At 38.6% G+C, this 26,995-nt stretch overlaps 1 protein-coding gene across 3 annotated transcripts in view; it reads left to right on the top strand.

Moving 5' to 3' along the window:
- LOC126263747 (uncharacterized) overlaps window positions 1-26,995 on the top strand; it is a 65,010-nt gene that overhangs the window by 24,262 nt on the left and 13,753 nt on the right. The window contains exons 4-6 of one of the 3 annotated variants that reach the window (XM_049960932.1): window positions 3,889-3,958; window positions 15,345-15,524; window positions 24,253-25,152. In XM_049960932.1, the coding sequence (XP_049816889.1) occupies window positions 3,889-3,958; window positions 15,345-15,524; window positions 24,253-24,260 (258 nt within the window). In that variant the 3' untranslated portion in view covers window positions 24,261-25,152. Of the gene's footprint in view, window positions 1-3,888; window positions 3,959-15,344; window positions 15,525-24,252; window positions 25,153-26,995 lie in introns of those variants that run through there. The other 2 variants (XM_049960930.1, XM_049960931.1) reach the window with 2 other exon arrangements.

A 26,995-nucleotide genomic window follows, 5' to 3' on the forward strand; every position in this document is an offset into this window, starting at 1 on the left:
GGTGCTCACTGCCAGGAAAGTTGCGATATCCACAGTCTTCGCATCAGAATACAAATGCTTGGGGGCTAACTTCCAAACTTTCATTTGAATTTTGTGTGTTTCCTCATAAGCACTGGTACGATAACTCGTCCTCCAAAAGGGCCTTGTAGATCGGATGAATCACTTTTTGAACTTCTTTGGAGAGCAGCTGGTCATGTTGATATTCGTCCAGATGTCCAGTAGCCTCTGCAATGCGCCACTTGCACCAACTAGTTTCCCCAGCTGGACAATTTTGGTGTTGCGAGTGGTCATCCGTCGAACACTTGCAGAAATACATTGCCCAAATTGCCTTCTTCATCTGTTCCACCAAATTGGAATGCTGTCGGATTTCCAAGCCGTAGTACATCATAAGCTCCTTGATCACTTTTTCAGCTTTAGTCAAGGGCAAGCACGTAGAATAATTGTTCACGGTTACAAAGTCGAAATTCCCGAAAAAAAACTGGTGCGTGAAAAAGGCCGATTTCAGGCAGGTCCATTTTTTCGTTCAACCGCAAATGAAACATTTCCATTCCGTATTTGGAAACACCGTTTCAGGGGTGGATTCTAAACACTTTTATGGATCCAAAAATGCAATTTAAAAAAAAATAAATTTTTTGAACCAAAAGAAAGTAAACCTCCCCTTGAAGCATTGGATTCTGAATATGCTATAAGAAAATTAAATTGAGGAAAACTATTAAATTATAAGGTGATATAACAGCTGAGGAATACTACCTTCAAGAGGCAAAATTTCACATACTGCCAATAGAATCACTTTAAAGCAGAAGCAATTTTCCAGACTTTTGCAATTTTTATGTCCCTTATTTTATTTGAGCTATAGAAAGGAGGGGTTGGTTACTCAGGTCAGACAATGAGAGGATATCATCCTCCTGCTGTGTGGACAAAGAAGACAAATATCTCATCTAGATTCCAGTGCACTGTGTAACAGTGGTTGGTCAATTTCTATTCCAGTTTACCACCTGATGTTGTACTTTCTTATAGCAGACTTTACAGCTTGTAAAGAGGTGCAGGTGGATTCCAAAATAATATTGGACTTTTTTTTTTTTTTGTAAAGTTTACTCCACTGGGTTCCTGTGGTGTTTGCACTCCTAGGCCTCAATCAGTTCTTCCTCTTGCACCATTGACAGTATGTCACTGTAACCTTCAGCTGGGAGCCAAATCAACAAGAGTTTTTTCACAAGACACTGTTATGCACTCCCTTTTCTCTCATTGCTTGTAAGGTGAGGCCCTGTTGTTAAGTCAGTAATGACAGAGTTTCTATGACTTTTTCCCATTTTATCTTGCACAAGTCTCACTGCATCACAGGAAAATCCCTTTTTCTTTTGGTTTTGTCAGTCATTAATGCACCTCTGACAATAGCTCTGCTTTTACACTTGAAATGATTTACTTTTTAGACAAACCATCCACATCTATCTTTTATGACTGCAGCCTTTGCAAAACACACCGTATCTGAGATATTTATATATCTCTATATATTTTGTGAGTAATGCTACAAGCTGACATGTTAAGAGTATCTGACAGTGCTTGTATCTCCATGACTCACTTCATGTGCATTAAGGTTTCAACCAACAAATGATGTAGCCTACAAGTACTAATTTTACTTAATTTGGTCATAATGATTTTCTTATAATTCATAGTGGAGGAGACGTATGATATTTAAGATATAGGTAATTTAAGATAGAGCAGCAGGAGGTGGCTATGACCCTGCAGAAAGAACCAGTCCTGCTCTGGGAAAATTGTCAAGACCTGAACAGGTGTGGATGAAAAGGGGTTTGAACCTGACTAGAGTCTAATGTATTAATCACTATACCACGTGGAAAAGCTGAAGGCCTAATTCATTGCCCTGTAAGCTCTGCAGTTGATGCAAAAACAGTTGTCAAATAACTTTTGTATGGGCTACCTTTTGAAAGTGCTTGTGGTTAGTTTTCCACCAATGTAAGCATTCTATAAGAGAGAAATAGACTCAGTCATAACAGATCATTGCCACTCAAGGAATGTTTTCCAATGAACAGTGACCCTTTATTTATATTTACACTGCTGGTCAATAGTTTTTGATCTTTCATGATAAAAACTTTATTTCAGTGTCCAAACAAAATTGTACAAACTAAATAGACCAACAAAATAAATATTTTGTGTGTCTATCATTAAGTAAAATACAGTATGGTTTATATTTTGGCCTCTTCACAGTATCCATCTTTTATCTTCAGAACAGCTGCACAAACACTTTGCATTCCAGAGATAAGATTTAGTAGTGGTTTTTCACATATTGCAGTACAACATATCTATAAATTATTGCATAGATCTTGAACATTAGATAACCTCAGATTTCTGATCTCCACGTCAAGTTCACTCAATAAGAGTTCAGTGGGATTTGAGTCAGGCGACTGTCTTGACCAAGTCATATTCTTCAGTTCCCCACATTTCTCTCTTCTATTCACATACCCTCTGAACAATTAAGAAGCACGTTTTGGATCATTTTCCTACTGCAGAACAAACCCATGACTAAGTAATTTCTTGCCAGATGGAACCGCGCTGTTGATCAGTATCCTGTGATACCCTTCCTTCTTAAATTTTCCATTAAGTCCCACTAGATCACCCACTTTATCACCCACAAAACACCCCACACCGTGACTAAAACTCCACCATACTTCACCCTTGGTGTCAAATACTGACTTTTCATAGGTTCTCCACGAAGTCGATGAACAAACATTCAATGATGGCTTCCAAATACTTCAGATGTAGTCATCCATGAATAACTCCTTGGACAACTGCTGCATGTTCCAGTTTTTAGGGTGTTTTGTCTATTCACCTTATTTTGTTTACATAATAAAGGTTTTTTAAACCTTGTTGATGTAGACAGAATTCCACTGTTGAGACAGAGATTGGAGCTGCTCGCATACTATTTACTTCCTTGTGAATTTCAGGTGCAGTGTGAATTCTTTGACATTTACTCTGTACTTATGAACTAATATGGCCTGCATGATGTTACTCAGGGTCTTCCAGATGACGAAGTACTTGCATTGGCTCCAGTTTGCTTGGACCATTGCTATGTATACACAACTGTAGATTGGACTACAGCAATATTTGTTGCTATTGTCGTACTAGAATAGCTGTCCTGATGCATAGCTACAATTACAGCATGTTTTTCACTTTTAGTCTGCTGCTTGCATTCTGTTAGGAGGTAATATGTTTATGAACCTGATCAGGTATACAAACACACTGCTAGATGCACACAGCATACTTTAAACTAATGTGAACTGATTGCTACACAGACAGATGAAGGAATGAAGCCAATTCTAATGAAACTGTCATAGGTAAAGGCACAGCAGTGTTGTTGTGGATACTTGTCAGTGCCCGTCTCTGTGACCAACCAGTCAGATACCCAACAGAGATGTTTGTTCTTTACATTGTTATACTTATTTTATTATCAGGGCAGGGATATGATGATGGGATATTGAAAACAAAATCCCTGTTTTAACCACAAATCCAATGTTGTGGTAGGTGATCAAAAAAATTTTTTACCTATAGTGTATTTGTTTTAATTCAGTTTCTTTCCTCCTCTTTCACATTCCTCCTCCATCACACACTTTTTTCCTCTCATTTCAGACAGAGGAATGTTTTTGGTTTTTCGTTTTTGCTGCTAGGACTTGAACTTTTTACACCAGGTTCCTCAAGATGGGAAACGATCATTTCTTTCTATTAAATATAATCCATACTGGGCTAAACAACTAAAACTTATTTAGTATTTGCTTTTTTAGGGTGTAATGGACACACTACTTTCCTTCCGAGCACATCCTCTGTTTTTCTAATTTACTCCTTTGTTCTTAATTCCAATGACATGAAATGTTTCAGGCACAATCAGAACTGGCTAGTATGAAAAATGGCAAGCAGAATGTCTCACCTGCAGTAAGAGCACCTTCAGGTGAGTGCCTCACTTACATATAATTAAACTTAAAATTCTCATCTTATTGTGCCACATCTCACAAGCTATTGTTTAATCTATCTAAATATTTTATACAAAACCAATTGTGGTTCCCTTGTTTGAACTACCATGCAAAATTACCTCAATGTTTAAGACTTAGAGAACAAATTTTGTGTCTTAGGTTTGTCTGATTTACATTACAGTAAAGCATGCTGTTGTTCAAAGGTAAGTTGTTTTCTAAACCTTTGTGCAGCCACCAGATGTGGTGAGCTTTGTTGTGCTGTAATTACCCTACAGTAATTCTCTTGCTGCTCTATTAACAATTAATTTAACAACATTTGTAACAGAACAGAAGCATCAAATTTATGGACATGGAAAGAGAAGCAGGTGGAACAGGGCCAGGGCAGGCAGGTAAACAGATTTAAAACACATGTCCATGTCTTTCAGAATTTTCTCTCTTTCTTTCATCAGAGTAGGGAGGAACCTGCAGGAATTTCTTACAACCAAATTTCAAAGTCCAAAATTCTATTAGTAATTAACTGTAGTTGCTCAGCATGTGACAGGTAAGAGCTAAGCTTGAATGAAATAGACCGTCAACGAAAAGTAATGACAAACAAACAAAATATGTGTGTGTGTGTGTGTGTGTGTGTGTGTGTGTGTGTGTGTGTGTGTGTGTGTTACATGTATATTTACAAAATGAAATAAAATAAAATAATGGAGCAAACCTAAGTGAAGAGGCAGGCAAAGTTAAATTGAAAGGAGGCAGAGGAAGGAAAGTTTAGAAGATAAATCACACTTTAAAGTTTATCTAGTTGTTATTAGGTTTCAGATCAAAATCACACTGCAACAAATCCAATTAACAAATTGATTGTATTTGAATCTTCCATCCCCAATATCCATAAGATAAGTGATGAGCTGCAAGGGCTGCATCCAGTGCTGTAATGTATCATACCAGACTGTTGTGAAATTGGATAGTTATTGTGAGCTGCATAATGTAACTTACCTTATTCGCTACAAAAAGGTTTTAGGTATGCAAGCTTTCGGCCTTCCGGCAGGAAGGTTGAAGGGTAACATAGAGGGTGAAGGAAGAGGATGGGAGAGGTTTAGAAGAAGGGGCAAGTTTGGAAAAGTCAATCAGAACCCTGGGATGAGAAGGAAAGACCTTTCTCATCCCATCTGGTAAATATCACCTGACCCTTGGTTCTGGGTGACTTTTCTGAGCTCTGTCCCTTTTTCCTAAAACTCTCCAATCCTCCTCCTTCACCCCTCTATCCCACCCTTCAACCTTTATGCTGGAAGAAGGAGCTACTGGCTCCAAAACATTTTTTTTTGTCATCAGTCTACCGACTGGTTTGATGCGGCCCGCCACGAATTCCTTTCCTGTGCTAACCTCTTCATCTCAGAGTAGCACTTGCAACCTACGTCCTCAATTATTTGCTTGACGTATTCCAATCTCTGTCTTCCTCTACAGTTTTTGCCCTCTACAGCTCCCACTAGTACCATGGAAGTCATTCCCTCATGTCTTAGCAGATGTCCTATCATCCTGTCCCTTCTCCTTATCAGTGTTTTCCACATATTCCTCTCCTCTCCGATTCTGCGTAGAACCACCTCTTTCCTTACCTTACCAGTCCACCTAATTTTCAACATTCATCCATAGCACCACATCTCAAATGCTTCAATTCTCTTCTGTTCTGGTTTTCCCACAGTCCATGTTTCACTACCATACAATGCTGTACTCCAGACGTACATCCTCAGAAATTTCTTCCTCAAATTAAGGCCGGTATTTGATATTAGTAGACTTCTCTTGGCCAGAAATGCCTTTTTTGCCATAGCGAGTCTGCTTTTGATGTCCTCCTTGCTCCGTCCGTCATTGGTTATTTTACTGCCTAGGTAGCAGAATTCCTTAACTTCATTGACTTCGTGACCATCAATCCTGATGTTAAGTTTCTCGCTGTTCTCATTTCTACTACTTCCCATTACCTTCGTCTTTCTCCGATTTACTCTCAAACCATACTGTGTACTCATTAGACTGTTCATTCCGTTCAGCAGATCATTTAATTCTTCTTCACTTTCACTCAGGATAGCAATGTCATCAGCGAATCGTATCATTGATATTCTTTCACCTTGTATTTTAATTCCACTCATGAACCATTCTTTTATTTCCATCATTGCCTCCTCGATGTACAGATTGAAGAGTAGGGGCGAAAGGCTACAGCCTTGTCTTACACCCTTCTTAGTACGAGCACTTCGTTCTTGATCATCCACTCTTATTATTCCCTCTTGGTTGTTGTACATATTGTATATGACCCGTCTCTCCCTATAGCTTACCCGTACTTTTTTCAGAATCTCGAACAGCTTGCACCATTTTATATTGTCGAACGCTTTTTCCAGGTCGACAAATCCTATGAAAGTGTCTTGATTTTTCTTTAGCCTTGCTTCCATTATTAGCCGTAACGTCAGAATTGCCTCTCTCATCCCTTTACTTTTCCTAAAGCCAAACTGATCGTCACCTAGCGCATTCTCAATTTTCTTTTCCATTCTTCTGTATATTATTCTTGTAAGCAGCTTCGATGCATGAGCTGTTAAGCTGGTTGTGCGATAATTCTCGCACTTGTCAGCTCTTGCCGTCTTCGGAATTGTGTGGATGAGGCTTTTCCGAAAGTCAGATGGTATATCGCCAGACTCATATATTCTACACACCAACGTGAATAGTCATTTTGTTGCCACTTCCCCCAATGATTTTAGAAATTCTGATGGAATGTTACCTATTCCTTCTGACTTATTTGACCGTAAGTCCTCCAAAGCTCTTTTAAATTCCGATTCTAATACTGGATCCCCTACCTCTTCTAAATCGACTCCTGTTTCTTCTTCTATCACATCAGACAAATCTTCACCCTCATAGAGGCTTTCAATGTATTCTTTCCACCTATCTGCTCTCTCCTCTGCATTTAACAGTGGAATTCCCGTTGCACTCGTAATGTTACCACCGTTGCTTTTAATGTCACAAAAGGTTGTTTTGACTTTCCTGTATGCAGAGTCTGTCCTTCCGACAATCATATCTTTTTCGATGTCTTCACATTTTTCCTGCAGCCATTTCGTCTTAGCTTCCCTGCACTTCCTATTTATTTCATTCCTCAGCTACTTGTATTTCTGTATTCCTGATTTTCCCGGAACATGTTTGTACTTCCTCCTTTCATCAATCAACTGAAGTATTTCTTCTGTTACCCATGGTTTCTTCGCAGCTACCTTCTGTGTACCTATGTTTTCCTTCCCAACTTCTGTGATGGCCCTTTTTAGAGATGTCCACTCCTCTTCAACTGTACTGCCTACTGCGCTATTCCTTATTGCTGTATCTATAGCGTTAGAGAACTTCAAATGTATCTCGTCATTCCTTAGTACTTCCGTATCCCACTTCTTTGCGTATTGATTCTTCCTGACTAATGTCTTGAACTTCAGCCTACTCTTCATCACTACTATATTGTGATCTGAGTCTATATCTGCTCCTGGGTACACCTTACAATCCAGTATCTGATTTCGGAATCTCTGTCTGACCATGATGTAATCGAAACATAGCATACTTAAAACCTTTAGAACTTCCTAAAGTGTCTGTTCTTCTGCCACTGCTTGTTGATCTATTTTTTTTTATCTATGCAGTTACTTTTTTATCTACCCAATTACTTAATATTGTCAAAAGTTGATTATTTCTTTTGTTACCTTATACACTGAATTATACACTGAATTAATGGAAGGTTGATTTCTATCATATTTTGTATAGTCATGGCAAATTAACATCATCATAATGCGTGTTCATTACAGTTGTTGATTGATTGAATCATCTGGATTGCAAACACCAGTACACTCATTATGATTACTTTTAATTTTATATTGATTTGATTGTGTGGTGTTCTTCTTGTGTATGCTTTGCGTGAGATATGAGAAATCAATAATTATAGCATCATTCAAACATTGTGATTTCTGTTGAGGCTCTTATGGCCAGGCTCACATAAAGATCCATTTCCATTCTCAAATTGACAGTTTATGTTGCACTTGTGTTTTTCTTTCCTGAAGAAGTGCCTTTCTACAAATCAATGTGTCATCTTTGCAATGGGTAGCAATCTACCCTTTCCATAATATTGTTGTGGTTATTTTCTATAGGTGTTTAGCAATTGACACATACTCAGTACATAACTGCTCAATGTCCTCTCATATGGGGTATGTTCATTCCTAAAGCTTTCCTCATTGTGCTTGATAGAAGACACACATTTGGGTCTCCAGCCAGGTCGAGTTCCATTTTGCGCATGGCATGTCAGTGACTCACCTAGTCATAGTCATGTGGCGCAGGTGAGGTGTAAATTCCCATCCAACAATCCTAGATGAGCTTTACTTTAATTTCCCAAATAACTAGAACAGGTTCTTTTGAAATGCCTTGGTTGATAATTCTGCTCTGTTCTTATCCAATTTGAGCTTCTGCTCTTTCTCTATGGATAGTATTGTCAGTAGGGTGTCAAACCCATCCTTCCTTCCTTCCTTCCTCCCTTCCCTCATTCAAACTACAGTGCATCATGCCTTCCTTCCTCCCTTCCCTCATTCAAACTACAGTGCATCATGCCACCCCCCCCACCCCCCTCCCACTGTGGGAATGAAGGAGATGATAGGAGAACAGATGGGTGGGAGGGGGGGGGGAGGGATGAGGAAGTATTCTAGCAGCAGTGACATACATCAGAATGTTTTCTTCGTGATAGAGCCCATAGACATACAAAATCAGTTGGAAGAAGCCATGAGTCCACTGAGGCTGCTCTGTCTTGTAAAAGTGCTTTATGTGATACTACTGGCCAATTTCAACCCAATAATCATTATCAAGTATGCCTAGTGGATGTAGGGTGAAAACTGAGCAGTAGTACCAAATAAATAATTGTTATAAGGAATTAGTCTGTTAGGTGCCATTCTCTCTTTCAATCAATTAATAATGTGTTCATAAAATACATGGTTAGCAGAGTCTTGCCCTGATTATAAAAATTTATGACAGAATAAACGTTTGACATAATAAGTTAATTTTTATGCCGTAACATAGGTTAGTGTTACTAGTTTTTTTAAGACCACTTACGTTAGTAAACCTCAACATGTGCTACCTTGGTAGCTCGGAGAATGTTGAGGCGGTATTCCAGATCCCGCCAGGTGCTTCATAACGTGTTCTGTCACAGTACCCACAGCATAAATAGGCACAGTGTCTGTATATGGGGTTCAGAATCTCCACATGCTACTATACAGTTACAGTGAGACAGCAAGAAAGTGAATGTTTGGTGCGACTTCATGCATAATAAGGTTTTTGGACCATTTTTCTTCGCAGAAAAATCCATTACTGCTAACATTTACTTAGACGTTTTGCAACAGTTCATAGCCCCACAGTTAGAATATCAACCATGGATAATTTTCCAGCAAGATGGAGCGCACCCCCCCCCCCCCCCCCCCCCCCACACACACACACACTGGGCTTTGATGTGCATGATTTCCTGAATGAAACATTTCCGGATTGGTGGATTGGAAGGAACGGTCCAACACCCTGGCCACCCCACTCTCCAGACATTACGCCCCTTGACTTTTTATTCTGGGCCTATATCAAGGACAGAGTCTTCTTCACACCAATTGTTGATGTCAACGAACTGAAAGCTAGGATACAAGTGCTGTGACAGAACACGTTACGAAACACCTGGTGGGAACTGAAATACCGCCTCGACATTTTCCGAGCTACCAAGGGAGCACACGTTGAGGTTTACTAACGTAAGTGGTCTTAAAAAAAAAATCTAGTAACACTAACCTATGTAATGGCATCAAATGTGAATTATTGTGTCAAATGGTTATTCTGTAATAAATTGTTATCAGGGCAAGACTTTTTGCTCACTCTGTATATTAAAAATAATACAATAATGAAAACAGTTTTATGAAACAAACATAAATTCTTGCAAACATTGTGATGTTTGTGTTTGAAAACATGCTGTGAGATAATAAATAACTAGTATATTTAACCTTCTATAAATTGTATATATAAACAATTTAAAACATCAGAGATACTGTGCTTTATTATTGTGGTCTTCATGTAATATATGAAGAATCAGCAGCAGCAGTAACTGAATGGATAGGATATTGGTGACCAGATTATTTCATGCTGTAAATTACGAACTTCTCTTATGCTGTGATACCATGAAACATTCCCTTCTTAATTATGGTAGGGAAGACAGATATTCTCCTTGAGCTGGAAAGAGATTTACTGACTCTAAAAACTAGAAGCTGTAATGGAAGCTGTTTTTATCTGGGCTTCACAAACACTGTGATACAAGGTGAAGAACATCCATTGGGTGTGAGTTTAGCTGGATGCAGTTTGAAACTTGACTTGTAAGTAAAATTTCAAGGGATGGTTCTGCCAGGTCAGATTTTCAGCATTTCTATGATTTTCAACATCCCTTGGATCAAACTAACTTATCATTAAATCTATTATTTCTTCTGTACTGTTAAACCTGTCTAGCATGGGTGCCACACACTTCAGCAATATTTTAGCATGGATTGTGTGAGTATTTTTTATCCAGTCTCCTTTATAGACTGACTGTATTTTCCCAGTAATCTGCCAATGAAGCAGTCTTCCACGTCCTTAATCTACCACTGAACTTATGTGATCGTTCCACTCCAAATACTCACAAACTGCTGCAACTCAGGCATTTGTGTGACTTGACTGATTTCAGTTGACTCATTTTACTGTTTGTGAAGTGTGTATGCATACGTGTTGATTTTGCTGGCGAGGGCAGTGTATAAGAAGGTTCCTCAAATTGTATGAATATATTCTGTAAAGAGTAACTAGGAAAGCTGTTAGGGTATAATCAATATGTTATTAACAAAACTGTAATAGTTTAGTATAAAAGTATCTGTATGTGAGTTGATGGGGCTTTTGCACTGTCTGATATCTGTGGTAGACCACAACAAAAAACCAGAACTGTAGTTACAGAAACTTAGTGGATGATCCATAGATGTCACCCTTCCTTAGCTACTGCAGACTAATAAAAAACACTGTAATTGTAACAAATCCTATGACCCCTAGAATTTTTAAGATCATGTCTGATGTAAAGGGTGTCCAACACACTGGTGCCGCAGTTCTGTCAAGTGGCAAGGCTTCTCAGGCGGAATTAAAAAACCTTCAATAATTTTCAATCTGTGTTTGATCTCAAGCGAGATATACCTCCTTGTTAGGTGGAACAGACCATCCTTTTGCGGCAAACTTTTCTGCACATAAATGTGCTTCTTTGGAATAGCAGAGAGAAGTCATTTGTAAGAAAACTAGAGTGACATGAATACAGAATAGGAAATAATATTTTAGATGTGTTCCCTTGTTTCTCCCAGTGATACAAGATACTGACAATCCATTGTTTTAGTGGACCTTATAACTGCCCATGTCGTGTTGTTCCGACTCCACTGTAACTTGAATGCATTTTTAAGTTTGTTTTATATGTCCGACTTCTAATTTCACCACACAAGTCTCCAGGGTTGAGCAGTTATTGCCCGATGACGACACGCAATACAGTTTGTTAAAGTGGAGTTCGCCGTTATTAATTATGTTTCTAGATTTAATTTTATTACTCATACAGAGACGTTCCTTTGTTTAACAGCGCGTCTTCAAAATAAGTATGAAATGCTAATATCTTTGCAATACATAATGTCGACTATTGAGTTAAAGTTCGTACCTATTTTGCCATTTTAGAGAAGAGAAACCTCAAGCGCTTCTGCTTCTATAGTCTCAGTATCAAATGTTCACTAATTTCAATTTACTTCCTATCTCAGTTCAGTATTTAACACACATTATATATCAATGTCGTTTCAGAGATATTACGTTGGTTCCACACAAATGGAATAACACGTAATTGTCATTTAACATCACTTTTATTAATAATCCTTTTTCTTATGACATAAATGTTAATGAATGATCACTATCTAGGAGGAAAGAGGGATTGATCCTAATCACAAGATAATAGCTTTTAATGAGCCCGCAATTGTTAATGAAATAAAAAGTCACATTCAAGGATGATATGCGAACAACTTTTGTTATGTCCGTTTTCATGTGTGTGTCAAAACTAATCCTGTCGCCCACAATTCAAATTAACACTGACGTTAACCCCTTTTGTCGGAACATCGAATTGTAACTATTATGTGAAAGTTTATTCTAGTCCCCGAATTAATTCCTTTCAGATACGCGCACGACCGAACAGCAGAACGGAACACAAACGACTTGTTTTAACAACCGAACAATGCAATGATGGTACATTATGACAATGTCCACCCAGTGAACATCTCTTTGACTTTATCTTCTCTACTCTGCTTAATTAAATTATTCCTAATTACAATTTATTCAGCTATTTAGTGAAAACATCTAACAGAAAATAAAATAAATTTATCCCAACGTAAAAGATCCATTATAACCTGAACTGTTTTGTACCATCTAGTTATAATGAAAACTCATTTTGGGAACTTCTTTTGTCATAATTGTTTACAAATCAGTTTGAAAATATTTCATTGTACTTCTATGAAGATTGCTGTCAACATCAGTTGATCAAGGAACTTGTGACACTGCGTTCCTGATAGAGTTCTACCTATATTATACAAAAAGTTCCAGTTAAAAAGAATAAATAAAACTAAAAGATAACAATTTTAAGTAGAAAGTTTGATTCTTCTTCTTCTACTTATTCTTATTCTTATTATTATTATTTTCACAGTGTATAATTTTAGTTGTTAGATTTGATATAAGTAAAATCAGTAAACAACTTGATTTTAGATGGTTACCTGCAAGTGATGAATGAACTTATGGGAGAAACAGTGACTGTGAATTATTATTTCTCAATAATTTATAGATTTCAAGATGCTCTTGACAGCAAATACAACTGAGTGAGAAGCAATTTATTTCAAATCAAAGACTGACTGTCGTGAACTATAGTATGGTGTCTGTTCCGTTGGATATGTCTGATAGAACAGACACTGCATTTATGTGTTAATGTATATGGGCAGGGAAGGGGGAAGAAGGTTGTTACATATGCCTCGTGACAACAGTGTGCAGGAGGTCGAGCGGTCAGGATTTGAGAGTAAGCGTCCAGGGCTGCTGTTAAACAACAAAACAGGAAATTAGGTACAATAAAGAGGATATATTTCAATGTACGGTGTACAAGGGGTGCACTTAGGGTCAGAAGTTACCAGGTTTAAGCCAGTCTAGGAGGTCGAACAATTAATTGAAATGGGTAACAGAAGGGGAAGTGGTTCATGTTAACTTACATTGCTGGCCGGTTGTGAAAAGCAGAGGCAACTGTGTTCCACACCGCAGAACACTCCAGCGTCCACACATGTGACCTGTATCCCATGGACGCCATTGGCTAAAACCAATGGCGTGAATTCGCTGGCAGTTTCATCAGAGGGCTCAAGGCGTCTCTTGTCAGCAGCTTTAACTGGACAGAACTGCCACAGTTCTGAAAGGCAGGCAACTTGTCACGTAGGTACAGTGTAGGTTACTCTGGGAGAAAACTTGTAAAAATTTCACTGGGCCTTTGAAATAAATTTTTTAACCAATTCCCCTAAAATACTCCTTGACTGGCTGCCGACATGTACATATGTATAGCTATCCATTTCTTAATTTATTGAGTGAAATCTACAATATGATTTCAGATTCAGTTAAATGACATTAAGAGAATGGAAAAGGGAGAGTGAGAAACTTGGACAAGCTAATTTCATGTTTTCAATACTATTTGCTGCTGCCCTGAAAAAATGTTTAAAAACAGGGCTGTGACAGTAGTTTTCATTAGAAACTGTTTCATTGATATTGACTGCATAGAAACCACAGTAAATAATAGAACAACTTTGTGCCCTGGAATGTGAGATTCATATTTAGTGTGTCCTGGCAGTAATAATACCTGGTAGTGGGATGTCTGTGTACAAACAATTCAAAAACTGAAAAGCAGCTATATCCAAATAACAGATGACAGGATATTGAGTAAATAGATGAGGGGAAAATACATGAACTGACAATATCATAGTGACTATTAGATCACTGAAATTACTAAATTGCTTCAGTTCTTCTTGCAATATTTTTGTCTCTGACAAGTTTACTAAATTCCATCTTAGAAAGGAAGATCGTCGCACCCCCAATGCTGGAACAATGTTCCCAATACAGTTTGAAGAAACTTTCAAAGCTACTTAGCTACTTAAATTTTGCTCCTGGCTGGGAGTACCACCAGCCACTAATGAAATCATTACTCTGATCCAACCTTCCTTTCCACATTAACCCACCATAGTTCCCAGAACATGTTTTGCTGTTCTGTTTGACCTCCAATGTCTCTAGAAACTTGTTTCACTCTCCACAACACTACTGCAATGTACTGTCTTCAGCTTGTTTGAAGACATTTTCTAAAAACCTGCCTCTTACAGAAGTCAGTCGTCTCAAAAGGTCTTACTTTCATCCCAAACCCAGTTTTAACCGTACTGGACATGTGAGGGGTTTGCTTTTCTTTACTTGTTCCCTTGTAAGCTATTACTCTCTGCCCACCCTGCAGACTTTGCACACATGGTATCTTGTCCTAACAAGTACCAACCTCCCATCAGACATGACCCCACATGTACAAAAATGCATAGAGAGTCATCTCATAGTTTAGCATCACTCAGGTGGCTTGTGACATTGCATCAGATCACTGTGTTCCTGATAATTACAAAGCTAATGCGTTGTTTCATAAATCAATGTCCCCCCTTTTCTACAGGCAGAATCAATCACTAGTAACTTGGAGTTGATATGATCTGCTTCAATGCATTGTGCTTTAGATCTTGAAACAGAGATTTCAGCTACACTGACTAAATTATTCTAGATTGATAACCCTGAGTGTAATATGTTGAGTGTGACAGAAAAGAGTTTTTAATCGGAATTCCACATCTTTTAGCTAATGCCAGCTTTGCATTACAGTATACAAAAATAGTTTAACAATGTACTGAACACAATTTATCTTATTCACTCTTCCATATCTTTGCAGGTTAGAATAAGGTTATGCTGTATTTACAGGGAGAGCAGCTGTCAACAGTAACGTGTCTGAAATCCACAAGGAACACATGTGGATTGTGCAGCCGATGTCAAAGAAAAAATAATGAAACTTTCTGAATCAGTCATTAATCTTCAGTGGTATCCAGTACTCCAAAATATTTTATTTTAAAATCAGCATGTTGGTACAAAATCCAGCTCTTTGTATGTATGTGTTCATAAGTGATGTTCTAAATTACTTGTTGAAATGTTAATATTAATCAGTTTTTACAGGCGTTGTCCGTGGCATGTGCTTCAGTGCAGCTAACTGCATGTGAGCTAAGTGCTTGTATGTTGTAGCTGTTCAGCTGCGTGTTGGAGAATTACCACTGGTGACTCCAGTGTCAGCAGTGGATGTGCGTAGTACTGGTCTGAAGGGTATGATTTACCATCGTGGAGTGCCAATTCTTCCACAGGATCCACCTGATGCTTACCGTCCACCTCCTCGTTTCAGCGTCACCCAGCTGAAAGTGAGCAAAGGTACGCCAGGAAATCTTCTACATGGAGCGGCCTTCGACTGGTGTCAAATTTCTAAATTTACTTCTCTTTGCACATCTCTATGAATCTCACTTCTTTTAGCAGGAGCACGTTAATTAAATTTGATGCCTATTGATTGCTGTACTAACCCTTGTTTCTGTAACAGTAGTACTTAGTGTGCTGTTCATCTTAATTGTATTTATTCTTCAGAAAACATTCAGAGTTTGTGTCCTTGTTAGATTGTGGCATTTTGCTTGTAGTTAATGTTTTTTGGTGGATATCTAGTTAGAATTAAACAAAACTAGATATATATTTTATGTTCAAATTTTGGTGTTGGGCAGTATTTGTGTACATACACAAGCACTGGCAAACACTGCTTTTGGAGGGTGTGATGGCAGATGTTTATTGGTGGACACAGAAATCCTTGTGGAGTGCCCTTATTGAAATCAGTCACTTCAGATATAGCAACTTGGAATAACTTCTCAATCACTCTTTATCATCGGGCATGCCAGGTACAGCACATGCTGCAAGCAGACAGAATCCAAATGTATGTCATCTGTGCCTATGTCTTAGAGCCCGTCCTTTAACATGACGCAAGAGGAATAGTTTTAACTGTAGCAATTGGGGAATAACTGTATGCACAGTCTGTGGGATGTATTCAAAATCTCCATACTATTTCATTTATTGAATTTAAGAAATTAAAATCAGTCTCTCTAGTTTTAAGGTAATTGAAGTAACTTAAAAATTTTATTGACGTATTCATAACTGTAGAATACACATCCCAGCTACACGACACGCATCAGATAGTTGTTACATGGCATGTCTGCTATTCCAGATTTAACTGTTTCTATAAGGACTTGCCTGTGTTCATACATAACGTTTAATAGAAAGGCGAATTATCATAATGAATCTACACGAAAACTAAAATTGTTGAGGGAATGGATTAAACCATATTTTGAAACCCATTTCACCCAACCAGGTGTATGTTGCTGGCATATCTTTGAGATCTCAAAGGACTATACACACTGAAAAAGATCAGGTTCAATGTTTATTTTTTGTCTTTGTTGTAGTTCTGTGATAATTACAAATTTTATAATAATGGTGATGGAAAGTATAACTGTCCCCTTCTGTTACTTTCGTGTTTGCTTCGCCAGTAGAGTGTTTCGTCTCTTCCGAACAAATCTTGCAAACCTATGTTGGATGCAGCTTCATCTCAGTTGCAGACATTTTATCAGTAGAGTGTCATCCTACAAGCCTATTTTTGGTAGTTGCACTAGGAACAGTTTCTTGACCTAGTGTTGTGTGTCCGGAAGAGTTCTTCACAAATTTGTTCAGACCATCGCCACTCAGATATTTCTCCCTCTAATCCAGAGTTGCGCAGTTTCTCCTCTAGAGTTATCAAAATTTCTTATAAAAAAAAAAAAATGACATATTTATAGCAGAATTACAGAAAACATCAAAACCTAAAGTGTACACACATGAATCTTGGTGCGCGCACACACACACACACACACACACACACACACACACACACACGTGCGCTGACCTACATAGGGAGAAACAATCACCATAACAAAATAGGGGAAATCAGAGCTCACACAGAAACACATAAGTGTTCGTTTTTTCTGCGCACTATATGAGATTGAAGTAATAGAAAATTGTGAAAGTCCTCTGCCAGGCACTTAAATGTGATTTGCAGATTATCCTTGTAGATGTGGATGTAGATGTACTTACCAAACAGTTGCAGAAGAAAACACACATCAAAATGTGAAAATGTGTAAGATTTTAGAGCAAGTGGCTCCTTTTTCTGACAGAAGTGTTGAAGGGAAATGAAAAGGCATGAAGGAAGAGGATTAATGAGGTTTAGAAAGTGAGGAGAGTTATGGAAAAGTCATCCAGAATCCCAGCTTAGGAGAAACTTACTGGATGGGATGAGAATCCAATCCTGGTACTGATGATCCCTTCAAAAATGACTTAAGAATAAACCATGTGTCACTCAGTACTGCCCTATTCTTGAATGTTTTAATCAGCTATGTCAACAAGGCTGTGACTTCCTAAAATCATGCCCTGAAGTGAGGTCCATTCTGTCTCTTGACACTTGACATTTTGCCCATCACACTTGCCCACCGCACTTGGAATAGCTTTTCATGTGCCCCCCCCCCCCCCCCCATCCACATCATGTTCCAGCTGTTATGTAAACACTGTTCAGTCTTCTACTTTGGTATGACTACGACCAAGTTATCAGTTAAGTGAATGGACATAGACAAAGTGTGTATACTGGCAACGCAAAAATCCTGTTGCAGAGCATGATAGTCATGACTTCATTACCTGTTTCACCACGCATGCCATCTGGGTTCTTCCTCCAGACACTAGTTTATCAGAACTCTGCTGGTGGGAACTGGTGTTATGATATGTCCTTGGCTCTCACTAACCACCTAGCCTAAATTTATGTTAATTTCTTTGGACTCAACATTTCTTTTCAGTAACTGGTCCTTTTCTTCGCTCCCTTTTAGTCATCTGTATCTTTTATTTTCTGTCATGTCTGTTGACCGCACCTGTTGACCACACATAATACACTTAGCGTTCCACTCTTATTAACTCTTGCATGAAGTTTTGTCAGTAATCTGTCTTTCTTACTACCTTATCTTCTGCCTTCAAGCTCTCTGGCTTTCAAATCTCAAACCGGTGTAGTCCCAATATGAGTAGTTCCTTCTCATCTCAGCCGGCAAGTCTCCCCTGATCTTGAATTCTGGCTAATTTTTCCATAACTCTGTCCATTTCTAAACCGTATCAGCCCTTTTCCTTCACCCCTCTTCCTTTCCCTTCAGTCCTTCTGCTAGAAGGAGCCACTGGCTACAAATGCTTGCATATTTTCGTAATTTTTATGTATGTTTTTTTTCTGCTGCAGCATGGTGGATATATATTTTTTGGTATACCAGCATAGATAAAAAGTTCCTCATTTCCCATTGGTTGTTAGTATGTATTTTGTTAAAACTGAGTGAAAATCTTGCTGAAACTGAAAATCACAGAGATGTTACTATTTTAGTATAATGAAAAATATATTCATGAATGCTATAGCTATCATTACACTTGATTGGGGTAGTGAAAATTCAGAATTGAAATATAAAACAATGGAAAATCCAGAATGGAATGTAACAATATTTGTACAGGATAGTTGCTACTCAGCATATAGCAGAGATGCTGAGTCGCAGTTAGGCACAACGAAAAGAGAGTCACAAAATAAGCTTTCAGCCAACAATGCCTTTGTCAAACACACACACACACACACACACACACACACACACACACACAAATTGAAATATAACTCAGGCAAGGAGATTTTATGTCCCAAATCTAATCATAGCATAGTTGATTGAACATGTTTGGAAATAGGTGTGAAAATCAGTAACATTTAGACAAAAATAGTATGTAATCAACATATTGAAAAGAGAATAGTACATTGTAACAATAAAAATGTAGAACTGTGTTGGGGCAGATTATTTTCTGCTGTTCCTACAAGTACATCAGATGTCAGTTCAGCCTAAAAATCATTGCCTTAGTTTCAGTGCAAGAAATTCAGTCCACCTGCCTCAGTAGGCTTCTTAAGGTCCACCCCCTTCACTCTGTGATAATATATACTGGTTCAGTTGATGAAAAGCAGCATTGAAGAAACACCAACTAGTACCTATCAAACAGAGGTTGCATAACTCGAGCTTGGAGACAGTATGTCAGTTCATAAGAAAATATTGGGCATTTGGGATTCTATATACTTGCATAAAAGGTTTATAGTTCATTTAATTCCGCTTTATTGCTTCTCAAACAAATTTTAAATGGCTATTAAGTCCGCAATTGTAGCCTGAAAACTGTTACCATTTCAGTTCCTCTGTTACGCTGTTTTGCTATACTGTTGTACTACTGTTTTCACACATAAAGCAGCCAGAATCATGTCTGTCTGTCCCAAATAAATTCCAGGATATAAATAGTGACTGACCCATAGCTATCCACAAGTTAGTACATCAGGTCATTCAGTGGTCTTATTGTAAAGAAGTGCTTGCCATAATATTTTGTAAAGTTCATGAACCACACCACACAGAGTTGTCAGTTGACCAGAAATTTCACACACAAATAACTTCCATACTAATTCAAAATGTTGCTGAGTGGTTTAAAACTGTAGTCACTTCACATTCACAGTAAAAGAACCAAAAGGAAGAATGATTTTCTTCATCTTAGTCAAAATTGATGTGGCACTGTTCCACATGATCTGCTCACAAAAATGGCTACCGAACAAATCTTTGGCTCACTGATGTACAGCACAAAGCCCCACATTATGTACTGGAAATGCTTAATTCTCATTGGCTGATGATCTGAACTGCCATTTGGAAAAGTTCTAGGGTGCATACTTTCACATAGTTTTCAATAAAATAAAACATCCACACTTCACGTATGTCCTCCATTCTTTCTCTCTCTCTCTCTCTCTCTCTCTCTCTCTCTCTCTCTCTCTCTCTCTCTTCTCTCTCTCTCTCTCTCTTCTGCAACACTTATACAATGAAACGTAATTAAATAATTATTTTTTACATCAAAACAAAGGATATTCCAGATAAACAATTTTTGTGAACTGATATTTAGAGCATTAGAGTAGGTTACAAGGAAATACATTACAATCCCTAATACTGTTTTGTAGTACAAGAAAAGTTATTACAGTTTTTAGGTAAAATTTTAAATATCTGAGTTTTGCATATAATAATCTGAGATTTTAACAGTGCAGTTTTTTAGTAGCAGCATGACTGTATATGAAGTACAAAATGTGTCAAATAAGGTTAAGAATATTTCCTTTACTTTCATAGGGAGTGTGAATATATACTATCCAATCACATGTCAAATGGCTGAATAATCACCTTTCACGGCACAGACTGCTGTGAGATATGCAGGAAGAGGCAATGAGGTTCTGGATGGTGCCAACAGGGCTGTGGAACCATGCCAGCTTCAGTGCCATGGCCCCATGCCCTAGGTTTCTTAGTTCGGGGCCCAAGGCACGAACAGACTGATCAAGATGGTCCCGCAGATTCTCAACTGAGTTTAAATCTCGGGAGCTTGTTGGTCAGGGGAGTAAGATAAACTCATCCTGGTGCTCTACGAACCACACATGTACACTGCAAGCTGTGTGACATGTTGCATTGTCCTGCTGGTCGATGCTATCATGCCAAAGAAAAACAGACTGCATACAGGGGTGGAGATGGTCCCCATGGATACATGCATACTTGTGTTAATTCACTGTTACTTCCAGAATGATAGAATGATGGGATCACCTAGAGAATGCCACAAAAACGTTCTCCAGGCAATAGCACTCCCTCCTCTGGCCTGGACCCTTGCACTCATTGTTGGAGAGTGTTTGCTTTCAAAAATTTCATGCCACTGGAATGTGAAATGCAATTCATCTGAAAAGGCTTCCTGCGGCCTCTCAGTGGACATGCAGTTGTGGTATTGATGTGCACCCATTCTTTGTCGCCAGTGAACAGCAGTCAGTATGGGTGCATGAACCAGGTACCTGCTGTGGAGACCCATTCATGGCAACGATTGCAGAATGGTAGTTGAGGTGACATTGTTGGTAGCCCCTTGTTTTATCTAAGCAGTCCGTCGCTCAACAGTTGTATGTCTATTCATCCATAAACATCACTGCAGCTGTCATTTACCCTTGTCATCTATGGCCCTCGGTGCACCATAGTTGCCTAAGCAATGATATTGGATAGCATCATTTTGCCGTGCATGATATGCTTTCATCACGATGGCATGCAAACAGTTTATAAACTTAAAAGTTTTGGAAAAACTTCCATCCTTTGCCCGATGCCAATGCTCATGTTCATGTTCTTCTAGATGTCAGATAAATCGCTCCTTTTCTGCTTTATGATGACTGCGCTGTTTTCCGTATCCAGAACAATTGGGTAGTAAAGTTGCTGTGGTTTAATAGCATGTGCGTAATTCCAAGTGGTAAATGATGAAATTATTGCAACAGATCATACTGAAATCTTCTCATGATTGAACTCCCTTTCATCTATTTCTCATTCTTTGATTTGTCATTGATTAACCCAAGCATTTCATATAAGTAACACAACCACTTAAGTTTTTGCCTGAGTTTGTCACTGTTTTGATTATGTTGTCAGTTGGTTCATTACATAAGATGCCACAACACGCTAGAATCCGTGAAAGGTTGTGTTTTATATTACTTGCAAATTTATAGCAACTTTTTCAATGTCTATAATTATATTTGATAATTTTTCTCCTCTCTCAGTTGAATTTTTGAGGCACTTCAGTAAGTTTAGATAATTAGTTAGAATTATTATAGTGTTCCATGTAAAAGATCTGTCATAATTTTATAGCAGCCAGGGTGGTTAACCTCTGGTGGATGGTGGAATGGTGTAGTTGGAGGTCAGAATGCTGCTATTCCACAATGCAGGTTGGGTAGCAGTGAGGCAGTGAGTGGATGCCTATTAATGTCCAATGTGGCATCAATGAAACAGCATTGATAAACCACACATTTATTATTCAGTACTACAAAAATAGTAATGCTGATGTCCAGACAGACTAATGCCCTCCAGTTGCTAGCGATATACAGCAGACAGGCAAGGCACTGTGGCCCACAGACAGCTCATTGATGTCGTGCAGGTGAGGAAAGGATGATGCCAATGGCAAGTCGAGGCCACTGACGCCAGCAGGTCAGTGTTCTAATGTGGCAGCTGCACTGCCTCTAAGCAAACAAGTAACTGCAGATGAGGTGCAGTGGGGCGCACAGGATCACGAAGTGGATTTGGTGCAGGACAGCTCACCATAGCAATGTCTGCCCAGAGCAGAGGAATGCTGCCAAGAGTTTGCCTGTTCAAGGTATGGCAAATGAGCAACTGTATGGCACAGGGCAAGATCCAGCCTGAAGTGGCCCACCGGTTACAGCACAATGAGCCCACAGCACAGCAGGGCTGCAGCTAGTATTTTTGTACTCGCGAACCAACATAGGTCGCTCCTTGGGGCAGGTGGCCAGCAGACTGTGATATCTTTTACTAACAATGATGGGTATTTATGTGGCCCAGGATCTTCCTTGTTGGTACAGCATCAGATAAAATCATGTAAGCTACAAGACGTCCGTGTGTCTTGGATATGAGGTAACAGGGCCACTGCTGCTGCAATGGCTGTGCCGCCTTGCTGTGTTGTTGATATTTCCACTCTGGCTGCTCCTTGAGATGTAGCAACCGCTTGGTAGCGCAGTCCTTGTTGTATCGGCAGCGGTCTCCAGCTACTACAGCCTGAGCTGCACCTGTCTGACACTGTTGGCAGTCAGTTGACCACAGCTCAGCCATGCAGTGGAGTTTATGGAGATCACTAAAGCTGCGTAACACTAGGATTGTGGGATGAAACAAAAGAGTAAAATATGTTGTTGTAATCCCAGTCTACAGACAGAATGTTTGTTGCCTTCTATGTGAACTTCACAAACAGGAAGGTAAATTTGTTAATTTCACTTGAATGTCTGTAAAAAGTTTTCATGAAATATTTTAAAAAATTGGAGACAACAAAGAGGGATGTAGACACAGCAATGCAGATATGCTTAGGAAATGAAGAAAAACTGCTAATTATTTTAAAGTAAGCTTTATTACAGAATAATTTTAATAATATTACAATTGTAAAACATCACTTTACTTAGTAATATCAACTTCATGATTCACCGAAACATCTGAGTACTGGTGAGGCAACACTATTGTCAGTACTGCCATCATCAGTTGTTTCTGGTGGGTACTCTGTTGAAGTATCATTTTGTGAAGAAGAAGTAGAAGAAGAAGAAGAAGAAGAAGAAGAACCAGAACCAGATAGCATGGGATAGCTTTGCTGATGATAGTCTGTTGGATCAGAAGGTAATGGTGTAGCTAGAGGATAGTATTGTGTGGAATATCCACATGGTGGTTGCGAAGAATGAAAAACATACTGTGGGTAGCATTTGTGGGAGGAAGAGTTTGGTTAACTAGGTTGTGACTGAGATGCTTCAATAATACTTAAGATATATTGTTTTACAGACAGTTTCAGATGCCAGAATATTTTCACTGACCAAAGCTAAGAAAAGAACTTTGCTTCATTTGTTGTGTGTGTGTGTGTGTGTGTGTGTGTGTGTGTGTGTGTGTGTGTGTCATTTCAGTTAGTTTTGTGCCTACTTTTTGTTTTGTCTTCCTTTTATTACTCAACACTCTAGCCTGGTACGGTCCACTTGAAACTATTTTCAGGTGAACCCTGAATCTCGGCAGTTGTAAGGTGGTATGCTACTGTGTGTATGCAAAGATGTGGTGGTATTATTTACAAACAATACTAGACTGAAATACAGATATTGCATCTGTCTCATAGCTGCAGAACCACTTTTACCAGTTGGTCTCCATTTTTGTCGGCTGTAGGAATGTTTCATGTTACGCCATTTCTTCTGTATTGGACATATCTGTAATAATGAAATATTATTTGAACTACCAATAAAGTTTTTTCTTTGTCAGTTGAAGCTATGTGTAATGATATGTTGGAGTTTCTGCACACCATATGTGGTAGAAATTGTTGGGACGTACACGTAATTTTTCAAAAATAGTAGGAATAATTGTGCTTATAAGATAATTGTAACAAAATGTTACAAGAAATTTTGTTCGAGAAAGGTTGCCTGAAATGTAACCTGTTTTATGAATCTGTGGACTAATTAGTAATTTCTCCCTTTCAGATATCTAGCGACTGGAAATTCATATGTTGATTAACATCGTGCTTTTCCACTTGGAGTCGCAACTATCAGAAAAACTGTCAGAAGGGTATGTTCATCATCTGGATTATCTTGAAAAAGGAATATATGTCAGAGCTGACAAAAAATGGCTGGCAGCAAATAGCAAAAGAATTTGAAATTAAGACTAGTTTACGAAACTGTCTTAATGCCATTGATGGAAAGCATGCGTAACTGGTGAAAACGGCAAACAGTGCATCAGTGTTCTTTAACTGTTGTATTAATGCCTGTTCACGATGCAGACTATAAATTTGTTGCTATAAATGTGGGATTGTGTGTGGTAAAAGTGCTGACTCAATAATATTTGAACAATCAGTGTTCTATAAGTGAATACTGTCTAATAACATGGACATTCCAGATGACAAATACATTTCAGACATCAACAAAACCCCAGTGCCTTGCATATTTGTTGCTGATGACAGCTTTCCACAGTCACACTGAATTGTGTATCCATATCTTGGTCTAAGACTTGATGTGAAAAACAAAGTACTTGTCATTCTTGAGCAAGATGTTTCATAGAGTGCACATTCATGATAATGGCAAATAAGAGTAGCAGGCCTTTCACAGGCACCTAAATATAGACATGGATTTTGCTACAGGTGTCATGAAGGAATATTGCATTCTGCACGACTATGTACAGAACAGAGGTGTTGTGCAATTTCTACGTACATTGAACAAATTGTGTAGATGAGGATATTCCATAATGAATACACAGACATAAATCCAATTCACACTACAGAAATGTATTGGCCCATTACTTGTTGTATGAAGATGCTCTGCAATGGCAGTTCGATTACATTCACTGAATTAAATGTACGTGTTTTGTTAATTAAATATGAATAAAGGTAAAAGAACTTAACAGTGTTTTTTGTTCCTTAGTCTATAGATCAAAAGTCACAAAGTAGGCCTCTCCCTAATTTTTATAATAATTTTCACTGTATCCAAGTTCGTTATGGTTGAAAGGTCCTTTTCAGAAATGTAGCTACTAACAAATAATCAAATGCAAAAAATACACACTGCTGGAAGTGCATCAACAGCTGGCCACACATTGGCAGTCTAGCATGCACACTGCCCCGTGCAAATGCACACAACTTTGGCCTCAGCAGGCTCACTGGCCGAAGACTGAACATGTGACAAAATACTGTGAACAGATGTGGCGGCTGCCCAAAGTTGACTGCGTGCATGTTGTACAGCCACTTTCCATGTAAACTTGGTCACATCTGATCAGTCGCAAAGCTGGCCCTGACCGTGGCTGCATTGGTGTACCACCACCCTGAAGATCAAGTTGAGTTCTAGGATTATGTCTGCAAAATTTCTGTATTGGGTAATATTATCAAACACTATGTTAGGGGTGTCGACAGAAGGGATCTGACAGTTGTAGTGGGTTTGACGTGGTTGCATTGCGCGTTTAGCTCAACTATTGACATGATGTGGTTTTGTATACATCTCAGTGCAAAGCCTCACTCACAGCTGTGTATACAGTTGTTTTCACCTGCAGTCATTTGCGCTTCAGTGGAAATCTGGCAACAGCTCTTGCAGTTGTCAGGGATCTTTGTTCATTGATTGTACTGTAGTACCTTGGATAAAATGTTTTCAGTTTTCAAGCCATGTCAGTTGAGATAATTCTCATGATTTCAACAGTTGTCACCATCACTGTCCTCAGGAATTAGAACTGATTGCTGGATGGGCAAAGTACTCGTCTTAAACATGTAAAGCGACAGCATCCACAGCATTCCAGAGATGGTCCAGATTAATTTGGTGTACCTGTGGAACAAACTGGATGCTCGTGCATTGTGTGTAAGACACCTTACCTGTACAGTCAGTTAAAAGCTTTAATACCTGATGACAGTGATGGTGACAACTGTCAAAGACTCAAGAACTAATATCTTGGTTGACATGGTTTGAAAACAGAGAACATTTCATCCAGTTATGCCACTGCGAAAAACTATGAGGAAACACTAGCACCTATTCTTATTAACTAGAAATCTGTAGGTATTTTGATCAGATTTAGAATTGTTGTATTATATACGCCACTGTTCCACTATTCGAATGATTTCATAATCAGTAGCATTCTTCCAGTTGTTGTGTAGCAGTTACATTGTTCAATGTGTCTGAGATATGTTTATATTTTTCATGTGCCTGCTTTTGGGAGACTGTGGCTCTTTCCATATATTGACAATAAGCAATTGTGAATATAACCACAGTAAGAGATGTTTGAGCAGAGCTTTGTAACAAATGTTTTACAATTGTTCTGTGTTGGTATTCAAGTGAGCCAAAGCAGAACCCATGCTGATGATATGTGTGAATAAATAGAAGACAGGAGTATGCTCATTTGTATTATGAACCACATTTTTCTCTTTAGTTTTTAATAGTACAATAAAGAAAAATGCAGATGGAAACAATAAACAGAAAATAGAAATAGTAACAGCTTAATTGTAGCTGATCAAAGAGTGGCAGACGAAAGCTAATAGCACCAAGTTCCTATTTCTTTTTCAGTTTAAGTACATACCAGATGAGGTGGCACAGTGGTTAGCACACTATACCTGCATTTGAGAGGACCACGATTCAAATCGTGACCCAGCTGTCCAAATTTAGGTTTTCCATGATTCCCCTTAATTGCTTAAGGCAAACCTCACTGTCAATGGGACATTAATCATGAATCTTCCTCCCTCCCTCCCTTCGCTCCCTC

The sequence above is a fragment of the Schistocerca nitens genome, chromosome 6 (assembly GCF_023898315.1).
Source record: "Schistocerca nitens isolate TAMUIC-IGC-003100 chromosome 6, iqSchNite1.1, whole genome shotgun sequence".
NCBI lineage: Eukaryota > Metazoa > Arthropoda > Insecta > Orthoptera > Acrididae > Schistocerca > Schistocerca nitens.